Below are 14,155 nucleotides of genomic sequence, written 5' to 3' on the forward strand. Positions count from 1 at the left end.
CTGGGGGTCGTTGGTCAGTGGGGAGCTGGCTGGTCTAGGATGACCTTCGCTTTGTTCTGTGTCATCCCTCATCCTCCAGCAGGCTTGTTCTCATGGGAGAAGCAAGGGGAAGAAAGAGAGCAGAAGCTTATAAGTTTTCTTGAGGCTTAGCCTTGCAACTGGCTCACTTCCTCCCTTACCCTTTTGGCCAAAGCAAGTAACGTGGCCTGTGCAAGTGCAGAGAGAGGGGACTGCGTCCCATTTCTTGATCAAAGTCACTGCAGAAGTTGTGGATACAGGGAGACAACTGATTGCATCTGTGGCCTCAGTTAATCTACCAGGGCAGTACATATGCTGAGCTCAGTTCAGAGAGGGCAAGACTATATTCATGAGGGAATAATTCAGTGCTTTGGTACTATGTGCTCAGTGTGAAGTATAATATATGTAACATGAAGTTCAAAGACTTAAAATTCCTTAAAGTTGATTAAGAAATCATAGATGTGCTACCATTTTTTAAGTGCTTAATTTTGTTTTTGATAGCTACAACACAAGATAATCTTGATGATAAGCTGAGGAAGTTTGAAATCCGTGACATGATGGGACTGACAGATGATAGGGACATATCAGAAACAGTGAGCGAGACCTGGAGTACAGATGTCTTGGGGAGTGATTTTGACCCTAACATTGATGAAGATCGCTTACAAGAAATCGCAGGTAACTGCTCTTTAACATCTCTGGAAGATTACTGGCTAGCTCTTCATATCCACCCACTCTTCATGGGAGGAACTTCTGTTCTCTGACAGACACGGTGTATGTGTTAGCACTAAGTGGGAAACTGAGATAACTATGTAACTGTAAGGCATTTGTGTGTTTTTTTCCTTTACTTAAATATAGGTGTGTTTTCCCCGTCTACATTTAACTCTCCTCCCCACCCCAGGAAAGAAAAACCAGTCTTTTGAATTAACTTCTCATCAAGTCTTGTTTACAGGGCATACAGTAGTGCATGTTCTTAGTCTGTGATGAAGGTCTTTTTTTGAGATTAAACACTTTACCTTAAGATCAAAATTCGTGATCAAATATATGGTGATGGAAGGGGAACTGACTTTGGATGGTGAACACATAATGGGATTTATAGATGATGTAATACAGAATTGTACCCCTGAAATCTATGTAATTTCACTAACAATTGTCACCCCAATAAATTAAAAAAAAAAAAGATCAAAACTCGTACAGATTGTAGCCATAAAATGTTTCAGAATAATACGATAATATAAAATAATAGGATAAAAAATTGAATTTACTTCTGGAAGGATTAATTCAGTTCCCAAACTTAACCAATTTTCTTTCTTTATATCAAGTTTATTGATGTACAATTTACATAAATTAAAATTCACCCTTCTTAGGATACTGTTCTTTGAGTCCTGAAAGATTCATATGGTCTTAATAACCACCATCTTCACTGTCTTTTTAAATGATGGAATATTTCAAACAAATAGAAGAGAGAATAGTATAATGAACTCCGTGTACCCATCACTCAGCTTCAGCAACTATACACACACACGGCCAATTTGTTTCATCCTTTCTCCCACCCACTATGGGTACTTTTATCCTCTCCCCCCCATTATGTTTAGGCAAGTTCCAAACATTATTTTATTTGTAATTATTTCATGTCACACTTTAAAAGGTAGCTTACCAGTACCCTTTTTCCAAAAGTTTTGCATGCACTGAAGTAGAATTGTTCTTTTATTAAGCAGAGCATTCTGAACTTGAGTATTTTTAACACAGGTGTACAATAATGTTTAATCCTTTCTATTTGTATTTTTAAGTAGTGTAAATAGATTTCTTAATTGGTTTTGCATTACTTTGTTCCAGATGCTAAAGTAGTATTTTTCCTGGCAGTAAGCTCTGTTTGAGCAATAAGCTGTCTTTGTAGTTGAATGAGTACTACAGAGGCGAAGTGCATTTTCCTTCAAATATATTTTATTGCTCTGAATATGTGGCTAATGTGCCAGAAGAAAACACATTTGCCCAGTATAACTTTCTGTGGTTAAATGTCTGTCTGAGTGTTTTTAATCCCTGTAGGACTATAAATTTTAGAAAGAGATTAGGGAAACACATAACATTTGCTGAAAAACCAAGGTGAAGGCTAGTTGAAATGACTTGACCTACAAATGTGTTTCCTCTCTGGAAAGTCCAAGGTGAACAGGAGGCAACTGATGAAAACAAAAGGAGCTTGTGTCATTGTGACCACAGTGGGAAATTTGAGTTTTTAGTGGTGTTTTGATTGAAATTACTCTTCCCTTGGCTTCTTTCTTGTGGGTAGAGTAGAGAGGTTTTGTTAGCTTGGTGTTTGGCCTTTCTCCGTATTACCGCTCTTTCCATCAGGATCTTTGTTAACCCTTTGCTCCCCACCGGTTATACAGGTGCAGCAGCAGAGAGCATGTTAGGCAGTTTACTGTGCCTGCCAGGTTCAGGGTCAGTGCTTCTGGACCCCTGCACTGGTTCTACCATATCAGAGACAACAAGCGAAGCTTGGAGTGTAGAGGTATTGCCAAGTGACTCAGGTTAGTATGCTGTCATTATTTGCCTTTTGATTTGCACAGTTTTCAATGTAAGGTATCCTAATTTCTGCATTATGGACATTTTGTCAAATACACATTTGACAAATGTGAGGCAGTCACATTGCTAAGAATTTCAAATGGAAAATTAGTTTAGGGCGTTTTCTGTCTATCAAGAAAAAAAATGCAGTGTTGCATGGCAGTAGGCTAAGATGGCAGGTGCTTCCTGACTCTGTGTTTAGTTATTTTGAAAGTGACTATTAGTAACTCATCAGGATTCTGTGTGGGACTCTGAGTCTAGAGTCTCCCACTAACTCATCACAAAATAGGAATAGCAACATGACTCGAACTGAGTGGTTGGATGCCTGGTAAGCACGTTGAGATGTATCCCAGGGGAGAACTTGACCCTTTGAAAGACATCTAATGTATTTTTGAAATGCACTGAAATTGGGACTGTGGAGTCCTGAGAATTATTTTCTGCAGGATTATTCTAAATGTTGATAAAGTGCTTAGGACTTTTTCTTTACTTATGTATTGGATTTCTACTTTTTTTTTTTCTGATTATGGATATAAATCTTTGCCTTCAACTAAATGTCAGCTACCAGAAAGCAAACATAAGTAACTGTATATCTGAATTACGTTCTATCTGATCTACTTGGCTCAAGAATAATTAAGTGATCCTGATATGTGTTTTATAATGCTTCACACATTCAGACATGCTCTTTACACAAGGAGACAGTAGGATTAGCTCACTCTCTGTTGATCATCCATACCGTATGAGTCATTTTTTAGAAAGTGGTTGATTTAATGCTAAGGTATTCCGTGTTCTTTTCTTCAGTTTACTTGTAAATCACCAGCATGCTCTGTGAGATTAGTGATCTGGAAGCAGAGTTGTCATCTTTGCAAAATGAACTGGCCTATACTGGGATGAAATCACCTTGATTTTTTTAACACTTGATGATCAAACCATCTTTGCTAACTGGCCTAGACTTAGAAATCTATTTACACTGATTTCATTCATGCCCTGGTAGCTTTTATTACCTGGGTCACAAAAGCTGAAACAGTGGCGCACTAACAGACTCTCCAGTGTGACCCTTCACATCTTCTGTTTAGAGGCCCCAGATCTAAAGCAGGAGGAGCGTCTACAGGAACTGGAGAGCTGTTCCGGACTGGGCAGCACCTCTGATGATACGGATGTCAGGGAGGTCAGTTCCCGCCCCAGCACACCAGGCCTCAGTGTTGTGTCGGGTATGTCTGTCTTGTTTTAAGGAATAAGGATTTCAAGGTGTGTTCCCACCTCCCCATGTTTAAAGTTGATAGCAAAGAGATATGTTTTATTTAAGAACTGAGTAATTTCCAGGAAACAAAATTATTTCTATGGAACCTTAAATCTGTGAGAATTGAATGTGTGGCTTTAATAGTGCCTGCTGAAGCAATTGGCAATCAGTCTGTCTGTAACTATCTGTTCTTGATAGCCTCTGCTACTGTATTTAGATTATCATATGGTAATTCTGATTATGTTGTACAAATCAGGGTAAATGTATTTAAGCAGTAGTACAGTAAGGGATATAATAACCAAACAGCTCACACAAAAAATTTGAGAGTATGTACATTTATCCAAACCTCATACTTTTTGTGTGGTTATTTTGTTCTTCTTGTAGTTTATTTTTTGCTCTTTTGTTGTTTTTGTTGTTTTTAAAGGCATAAGTGCAACCTCTGAGGATATTCCCAATAAGATTGAAGACTTGAGATCTGAGTGCAGCTCTGATTTTGGGGGTAAAGATTCTGTCACTAGTCCAGACATGGATGAAGTAACTCATGGTAAGAAGGGGAAATGAGAATGACTTTTTAAAAACAATTTATGGGTGAAACTGTCAGTCTTATACATTGCTGGTAATAATATCAATTGTCACAGCACTTTGGGGCATAATTTGGCAATACGTATATTAGGCCTTAAAAGTTCACATACTAAGTTTGGTCCAGTTAGTCTACATTAAGAATTAGTCATAAGGAAACAGTCCTAGTTATAAAGTCTTATGCACAAGGATGTTCTTTATAGCATTTAATTAGCAGAAAATTAGAAACAACCTAAGAATGGAAAAATAGGATGGCTAAGTGAATTTTGATGTAACCACTTATTAGAATTTATGCAGCTGCTTTTTAAATGCTTTAAAGAATATGAAATAACGGAGAAATACCTACAGCATAATATCACCTGGAAAATTTAAAGAATTTTAGTATATATAGGTATTATAAAATGTTTAAAAAAGCTATCATAAAGAAAGCACTGAAAAGAAATACCAAATGCTAGCAGTGGTTTTATAGATTGGTTCTGGGTACCTTTCTTTATATATATTTTTGTTTGTTCTAAACCACAGTTTCTCCTCCCCAACATTACTGACATTTGGGGTCAGATAACTGTTGTGGGCCTGTCCTGTGCATTGTAGGATGGTCAGCAGCATCTCTGGCCTCTCCCAGGAGCACACCACTTCTCTCCCTCCCCTGCAGTTGTGACACCAAAATGTCTCCTGACATTGCCAAATGAGCCCTGGGGAGGCAAAATAGCCCCAATTGAGAAACTATTCTAAACCAGCAGTTTTCGAAGTGTAGTGGACCACTGAGGATCCTTTTGAAGGTGGCGGTGGGGGCGCAGGTATGAGGTCAAAACTGTTTTCATAATAATAAAAGTTGTTGTCCTTTTCACTGTGTTGACTTTTGTACTGATGGTGCACAAGTAAAGGTGGGTACATTGCTGGCGCCTTAGCACGAAACAAGGCAGGAGCACCAAAGCGTGCTAGCAGTCATTGTATTCTCTTGCAGGTAAAAAACAAAGTTTTACTTATGAATGTCTTCGATGAATCAGTGAAAACTCAACTCCTTGAGTGTACATCTTTTTAATATTCTGTGTGAGGAAATAGGAAGTACCCCTAACGCATTTCTGGTGCATTCTAATATATGGTGAAGTGTCTCAAGGAAAAACACTTATATAATTATTTGAGTTGTGAGCTTACCTAGCTGTGTTTTTTCCTTATTTGTTAATTTGTTTTTCATGAAACATCGTTTTTACTTGAAAGAACGACTGACAAACTGTAGTTATTAACACTTGGGTATTGGGCAGACATTTCTAGCAAATCAACAAAGTGAGCTTATCAGAGTGGTTTGTTGCCAATGATAAAATTCAAACTTTCAGATAAAAATTAGAATTTTGGTAAACTTGTGCCCACCTCCATGAGCTTGACAGCTTCCCATTATTGAAGCCTTTTCTGGTGAAATTGGTGATTTTTCTATATGATATGTTGAATGTGTCAACATTTGGAAGCTCTGCATATCTAATTGAACCAGTATTTTCCAGATAATCAGTGCATGATGTTAAAATCATGCATGGATAAAAGATCCATTTATAGTGCAAGACAGACCAATTAATTTTAATAAACAGTACAAAAATTTCATTGATTTGGTTTCAGATTCCACATTGTAGCTGACCTTTAAAAACGATTTGTCAAGATTCTGTATAGTATTAAAGAAGAATATCCACAATTATCTGAAAAGGCTATTAAAATATCCCCTTTCCAAGTATATATGTGAGGCCAGATTTTCTTTATATACTTCAACCAAAACAACATATTGCAACCAGTTGAAAACTGTAGCAGATATGAGAATCCAGCTCTGTTCTATTTAGCCATACATTAAAGGAATTTGCAAAAATGTAAAAGTGTCACTGTTATATTTTTATTTTAGAAAATATAGTTATTTTTCATTACAAAGGGTTATTTATGTTACCATTTAATGGGTATATTTAAATGGATCTATATATATAAATATTTCTTTTCAGTTTTAATTTCTTAAATGATAAATATCAACAGATATAAATCAATCAGTAATTTTTAAGAATGTAAAGGTGTCCTAAGACCAGAATTTTGAAAACTGATATTCTGCGCTATCTTTCATAGTGACATACTATTTCTGTAATTTTTCAAAAAGAAGGTAAATATAAGATTTAGAACAAAAGGAAAAATCAAAAGGCATACATAATACTATCATTCATTATCAAAAAAGATAGCTCAGACTCAAAACAGTTTCTTTTATATATTTCAAAGTGTGAGCCTCTGCATACTTATCTATTTTAATATTTCTGATTTGGGTTGTTTAGACTTGGTGAGAGGAGTCATCTTTTATTCTGTAGCTTAAAATAGTGCACTTTAAAAAATATGAATTTGTTTCATGGTGTAATGTAGTAGTATTCTTTGTAAATTGTCATTTGCTGAGAGCAGTATTAGAATTTCTAATTTTACAACTTTTTATTTGTACTCCTACTGTAGGTTGTGTTGCCCCTATTTTTATAGATGGAAGGTGAGGCTCAGGGAATTTGTAAAATTCTGAAATTTTTGATGATTTACATCTTCTGGCTCTATGCTCTTTGCATTAACTATGATGCAATTTTGCCATTAGAAGTGATAGGCACATGGATGCTAGACCACTTAAATGTAATTGAAATCCATGTGTGTAGAAGAAAAACTGAATTTGGAATAATCAACATTTGGTATTTGTTAGGTTCTTTTCCTAATATGCCCCCTCAAGTTGTAATTGATCAAAAACGTTTGAAAACTGGGAAAACGCCAGAACCATTTTCATTGTGTTGAAACTCTCACTGAGTGCGGAGTTCTGACTTGGTCTCACTGTTTGCCTGTGTGTTTTAGGTGCCCACCAGCTGACCTCTCCTCCTTCCCAGTCAGAATCTCTACTTGCCATGTTTGACCCACTGTCTTCACATGAAGGTAAACTGGTCAGATGAACTTTTATTTTAATTGAGATATAATTGACGTAGCATTTTATTAGTTTCAGGTGTACAACATAATGATTCAATATTTGTATATATTGTGAAGTGATGATCAAGTGAGATTTTTGAGTCCTGTCTTATCACAGACAAGAACGAAACAAAAACCCTTTGTTAATGCCTTTGTTGGATCAGTTGTGTCTCAGCTGCAAACTTTTTTCCCTGTGTTCCAGGGGCTTCTGCTGTGGTAAGGCCAAAGGTTCACTATGCCAGGCCGTCGCATCCACCGCCGGACCCCCCAATCCTGGAAGGAGCTGTGGGAGGAAATGAGGCCAGGCTGCCAAACTTTGGTTCCCATGTTCTAAGTCCAGCTGAAATGGAGGCATTTAAGCAAAGGCATTCTTACCCTGAGAGATTAGTTCGTAGCAGGAGCTCTGATATAGTATCTTCTGTCCGGCGACCCATGAGTGACCCCAGCTGGAACCGACGTCCAGGGAATGAAGAGCGAGAACTCCCTCCAGCTGCAGCCATTGGTGCTACTTCTTTGGTGGCTGCACCTCATTCATCATCTTCATCCCCCAGTAAAGACTCATCAAGAGGAGAGGTATGGGACATAGGCCACGTAGAAGAATTTGCTGCTTGTGGTCTGTCTGCCTGATTCTCTGGATATCTGAAATTAACATGGATTATATACATCTAGCATTAAGGATGGATAGTAGTCAGGATTAAAGATGACTGTTAACCATGATCCATAGGAAACCTGTAGTGCTTTGGTTTTGTAGTAATGTAGCTTGCATTTTTATTACACTTTTAACTTTCTTCAAGTAATTGTATATCTAATTTCATTTAAATCTCACAGTTTTCTTCTAAGATAGTTAGCTATATTGTTTCTTTTTTTCCAATGAGGTATTATGTATTATTGTGAAACAATCACAGAGTTAGAAAGAAATTGGAAGTAGGTAAAAAAAAACCTTCCCTCCAACCATGTGAAAGTAAGTTGCCAACCTGATGTTCCCGTGCTCCATCACCTGTGAATACTTTAGTGTGAGTTTCCTACAAATGTAGTTTGTACAACCATCAATATCAGGAAATGAAAATTGATACATTCCTGTGTCCCCAGTTGTCCCAGTATCATTCTTTATATTAATAGTAAAAAGATCCCATTCAGAATCGTATCTTATATTTAGTTGTCATGTCATTTAAGTCTCAGTCTAGAACATTTTCTCAGTTTTTCCTTGACTTTCATGATTTTCACACTCTTCAAAAACTATAGGCCAGTTTATAGGATGTTTCTCAATTTGGGTTTCTTTGATGTTTTCTCATGACTAGATTCAGTTTGTTCATCTTTGGCAGCATTCTCACTAACGTGAAAATATGTTCTTTTCACTGCGTCAGCTAGCACACAATTTTAATTTGTCCCTCACCTGTGGTGGTCATTTAGCTCATTTGATGAAGGTATCGTCTGCCAGGCTGCTCTGCTGTAAAGTTACTCTTTTCTCCTTTGTAATTAATAAGTATTTTGTGGGGGAGGGGTCCTTTAAAATATGTGAATATTCTGTTCTTCGTCAGATATTTTCATTTACTCACTGATTACATCTATGGTCGCATGGTTTTCTATTTTAGTCAGTGAGTTTGTTATTGTCATTTATTTTGAAGTCCAGTTGTCCCTGATTTGGCCAGTGGGAGCCCCTTCAAGCTGGCTCCTGTGTTCTTTTGACATGCTGCTGTCATTTTTTGAGTATTTCTTTGCTTTTTTTTACACAAAGCATGTACTCCCTTCTCCAACAGTGAGAAACCTGTTTTCATTATTCTTTGTGTATGTGCTTATTTGTCAGTCCCCGTGTGTGTAATCAATATCCCACCCCCACTACTAATCCCTCCCCGGCACAGATGCCCTCATCTCTCTGCCTGGGTTCTAATACCCCACCTACATGAATGCCCTTAGAGAAGATATTTTTAGTTTGTTTTGTAGATGAAAAACAGAAATTAAATGATTTGTCTAAGGTCACATGATGGACTAGTCCCTGTCCTTTGACGTGGTCTTCATTAACGTAATTGGTAATTAAAACATGAACTTTGAAGTTGATTAGATCTAGTTTGAGTCCCAGCTGTGCCACATACAGGCTGTATAATTTGGGGGAAGATGAGAGATAACTTTTTAAATTTTTATTAAAAATATAGCTATCATACAATATTATATTAGTTTCAGGGGTTCACCATAGTTATTCAACATTTATATACCTAAAGAAGTGATCACCAATAGAGACAACCTTTTTTAGCCTCATATTCCTCATCTATAAAAAGGGCTTAAAATAATATCTCTTAAGGCAACTGTGAGGTTTAAATGAGATACTGTGTTCCTCATGTTCAGTATTTGTCACCCAGTATGCACTTGGTTTTATTATTAATACTACTGCTACCGTCTCTGCTATCCCTCTGGACTTTATTTGCATTGCTTTTACTCATCCTGTAAGCGTATTTTGAGTTTCTACTCTATACTAGGCTCCATATTACGCTTTCATTTTACTAACAGTGATGAGGTCATGCCTACCCTCCAGTAGATCATAGTCTGGTCCCTAAAAGGTACACGTCAATGTTCCAGAAGTTGCCTCTGCAGGAATAAGAACAGTTTTACTTTTAAGACAAACCAGAGTGATTTTTGTATTTCACAGACTAACCGAAATCCTTTTCATAGTAATTTGTCCTGCTGCCCAACTCCAAATAAAGCATCAAACTTTTTCTACAGACTGAAGAACGCAAAGATAGCGATGATGAGAAATCAGACAGGAACAGACCTTGGTGGAGAAAACGTTTTGTTTCTGCCATGCCTAAAGGTAATTTTATGAAATATTAGAATGCTGAATTAGCAACAAGAAGCAAAGCCCCAAAATCTTTTTCAGAGAGCCAATACCTCGTCTCCTCTCTCTATGAGGCCTGCTGGGCTTGTTTCTAGCTGTTTCGAGGGTACAGAAAATGGTTTGGCACAGGTGAATGCTAAGGCAGAATTTCAGAAATGACAGTTCTTGTTCTTTTCAGGAAGTGCTAGTGGTTTTCATAAATGGAAGGCATGCAAGTCATGGTTGTTTAAATATCATATACCACTGATGTTAAACATATAGGACTTTGGACATGTATTTCCAATAATTATTGCAGGAAAAAGAGATGCTATTGGTAATTAAACTGAAAATTTGAAATTTATCCCTTACATTCTTGGAATAAACTTAAACTTCTAATGTTTATGTTCGTTGAGAATGTTTATACCCTGAATATTAGTGAGTGTTTATTTTGGAAGGCAGTTGTATAAAATTGTTTGCTTTTTTTGTGTGAATAGCCTGGCATCATACCAGCAGATACTGAGATTTGAGTTTGCAAAAGCATTTCTTCCTGAAAGGAGAGATCTCCCACGATTAAAGCTAGGGACTTCTTCTGAAGGGCTCTTCTCGGCGCCGTGTCACTCAGGAGCTGAGGAGCACTGTTTTCACGCCATACTCAAGGCCACTCTCGGAGGAGAGAATGAGCTTAGAGCTTGGAAGGTGTTGTTTTTGAGCAGAGGTTAAGTAGCAGTGGTTTGGAATTATCCTAGTCGATTCCCATTAAATCATTCCTCCTGTGGCAGATGAGCCTAAAGCAGATTCGGAAAGGGTCTTTAAGAACCTTCTCTGCTATTGTACAAACAATTATCAATTGACACTCGGGATTTCTTAGCTTTGAAACTTTTCACCTTCCTTTCACTTAGAAATGTTGGCACACCGGTTAACTCCAGAATGACTGCTGTCTTCCGAGTAGTGCAGTATGTTATGTGTCACACTACTGACTTTATTTAATTTCCAGCTCCCATACCATTTAGAAAGAAAGAAAAACAAGAAAAAGACAAAGATGATCTGGGGCCTGACAGATTCTCAACACTCACAGGTTTGTAGACAATGGACTTCCTGGCTCCTTCATTCCCAGAGCACATATTTCATAACACTTTTTCTTGGGTGCCATAAGCGTTGCCTTTGTAGAAGAGTGTGTCTGTGTGTGTACAGTGGGGAGTTGGTCCTGCATAGCTCTGTGGTTGCCAGTGGGCAGCCACAGTGAATCAGTGTGCTCTTCCTGCAGACCGCCACCACCATCATCATCCTCATTATCATAACTTCTGCTTATGCTGAGGCCCCTGATCCTGAGCCTCTAGGCACACCCTGCAGCTCGACATCTTAGTGGGATGATGACACATAGTGCTTTTAGGAAAGTGTGGTGATGGTTTTACTGCTGTGCATGACGTATCTTTGGATCACTGACTGAAGTTTTCTCTAACGTTTTCTCTAACATTGATTGTACAATTCTAAATTTATTACCATCTGTAGTTCTTGATTTTTCAGGATCACAGGGAAATTCTGTTTTACCTAATTTCCTTTTTTCATGATAAGGTGTTTGTTCAAACAATATCATAAATTTATAAACTTGACCAGTTTTTTACAGCTTGAATCATTTTTAACATTGCCATCTGACCCAGAGAAAATACAACTAGGGGTTAGGTTCTTACCTTATTCAGCATTTGTATTTTTACAGCTTCTTTTTAGCACATTATGAATGAGTACCTTAAAAGGAAAAAGTTTGAGAAGTAGTGTTAATGACCCAACCTTGAGCTTGATAGCTGCGTACAGTTTCCAGTGATTAGAGAATTGAGAGAGAAATTAATTTCTCACCTCTTTTTTTGTTTTGATTTTAAGATATGTTATCCTGCTAAGTTAAAATTAAGATTGTTATTTAAAAATGGGATAGGTTTCAAAAGAACATCCTTCTCAAAGAACTCAGTATATCACAGGTAGAATCCCATTTAAATGCATGTTATTCTCATGTTTCGTTCTCTATATTTAGATGTAGTTCCTTGTCCTAGCACACATCCCTGCTTTATTTGATGCGCGACTTTCCTGGAATAACGGGTTTGAACAGCAGGAGCTGTACTTCCAGGCCACTATTCGCTGCTGAGGGCAGTCATGCCTCTCTTATTCAATCAGCCAATACCATGTTTCCCTGAAAAGAAGACTTAACTGGAAAAGAAGCTCTAGCATGATTTTTCAGGCTGCCATCTCCTGAACATAAGCCCTGATGCGTCTTTTGGAGCAAAAATTAATATAAGACCTGGTCTTATTTTCGGGGAAACACGGTACTTCTGAACATCTGACGCAGGCTGGGCACTGTGCTAAGTGTTGTAGGTATGAAGTCAAATCCCACATGACCCCTGTTCTTCAGGAACTCACGGTCTGATTGAGAAGAGTTGGAAAGGCATCCCTTTGGCAAGATAATTCATGTTTTCTTTCCATGTTCCCAGTGGTAGGCCACCACCACCGTTTACAGAGTGAAGTATTCTTAAAGAAATCTCATGTTTTTAAAATGTTGAATCGATTATTTTGGAGAAGTTACAAATTATTTTTTACTTGTCTTTGGGCAATACATGTTTCTTGATTCTTGGTGCCTAAATTAGAAGCTAGGCAGAATAGAGTAAAATTTTTTCTAAAGTATTTCATTTTCTTTGTGTGTGATTCAAGCCATTTAACTTCTCTACTGGTGCAGAAACTTCTACCTGATTAATGACCCATTGAAAATTATCATTAAATCAATTTTAAAATACTCTGAGAGGAAGTTTCTTAACAGACTGCCCATAGTCCCACCACCCTGTTTTTTCATGTTCTCTCCCAGTCTTTCCATATTTGTACATAGCTTTTCATGATTAGAGTCTGTATGTAATTGTATTCTTCTTTTATCACATGTTATTTCATAAACCCTCTCCCAGTTTCTGCTAGACATAGTTGATTTTTCAGTAATTTTAATTGGCTCTAAGATAATCTATCATATGATTTTATTGTAGTGTGAACGTTCTCTTCCTTTTGGACATTAAAATTGTATCCAGTTTTTTACTATGAAAATACTGCTCACAGCTTCATATATGTAGCATTTTTTGTTTGTTTTTATTAATTTCCTGGGACAACATTTTTATGAATGGCATTACAGAGATAAAGATTATAAGCAACATTATGGCTTTCATTATGTTTAGCCAAATTTTACTGTCCCTTTTTCAGAGCACTCAAAACCAATAGCAAAAAGTACTCCCCCTCCAAAAAAAGATGTTGTAGTGATAAAGGTTTTTATCAGTTTACATTTTGAAGAAAATCAGATTAGGACTTTCTGATCACGCATTCAAATGCCATTATAACAGAAAGATTAAATTACTTTGGGAATCCTTTCTCTCTAGTGTTTACTACAATTTTACGGAGACAAAAATAGTAAATATTTTTTTCATGGAAGAGCCTATGAGCATAGCTATTTAACCTCTATAAACCTTGATTTCTGCTTCTGTAAAGTGAGAGCGACAGTAGCACCTCCCTGTAGGGCTTTTGTGGTGATTGAGATTGTTCATAAAAGGTGCTTAGCACAGTTCCTGGCATGTGGTAAGTGCTCAATAAATGTTGCTGCTATTAGTATTAGCTGCTGTTAACACACATATATAAAAATCTTTTGATTTTAAAGTGTTTTTAGACTTTAAAAAATGGGATTCTACCAGAATGTAGATATTTATGGTTACATGCTTGGACTAGATCTATCTCAGGAGTTTGCATTTCACTACGGAAGTTAATTTTGTCCCATAGATTGGTAGCAGTTCTTTGCTTTGATACCTGTTAATTAACGACTGCCATCTTGGGCTCCAGGAAAGCGTACACTGATTTTGCTGACAGGATAAGGGTCCTGTCAGTAAACAGTGCTGCCCCTGTGACTGGGATAAGCTTTTTCTCTGTGCACCCCAGGTACAATTCCAGCACTCCCCAACAATGTCTGGATTTTCTAGGAGTGCCTCTGACACCAT

General features: G+C 37.3%; 1 protein-coding gene across 1 annotated transcript in view; it reads left to right on the forward strand.

Moving 5' to 3' along the window:
* The window catches only part of GAPVD1 (GTPase activating protein and VPS9 domains 1), a 65,595-nt gene that overhangs the window by 35,198 nt on the left and 16,242 nt on the right, over positions 1 to 14,155 (forward strand). Inside the window, 8 exon segments of the mRNA XM_033122354.1 lie at positions 520 to 693; positions 2,403 to 2,543; positions 3,651 to 3,785; positions 4,239 to 4,358; positions 7,235 to 7,312; positions 7,545 to 7,915; positions 10,058 to 10,145; positions 11,143 to 11,223. Coding sequence (XP_032978245.1) covers positions 520 to 693; positions 2,403 to 2,543; positions 3,651 to 3,785; positions 4,239 to 4,358; positions 7,235 to 7,312; positions 7,545 to 7,915; positions 10,058 to 10,145; positions 11,143 to 11,223 — 1,188 coding nt within the window.

The sequence above is a fragment of the Rhinolophus ferrumequinum genome, chromosome 12 (assembly GCF_004115265.2).
Source record: "Rhinolophus ferrumequinum isolate MPI-CBG mRhiFer1 chromosome 12, mRhiFer1_v1.p, whole genome shotgun sequence".
Classification (NCBI taxonomy): Eukaryota; Metazoa; Chordata; class Mammalia; order Chiroptera; family Rhinolophidae; genus Rhinolophus; species Rhinolophus ferrumequinum.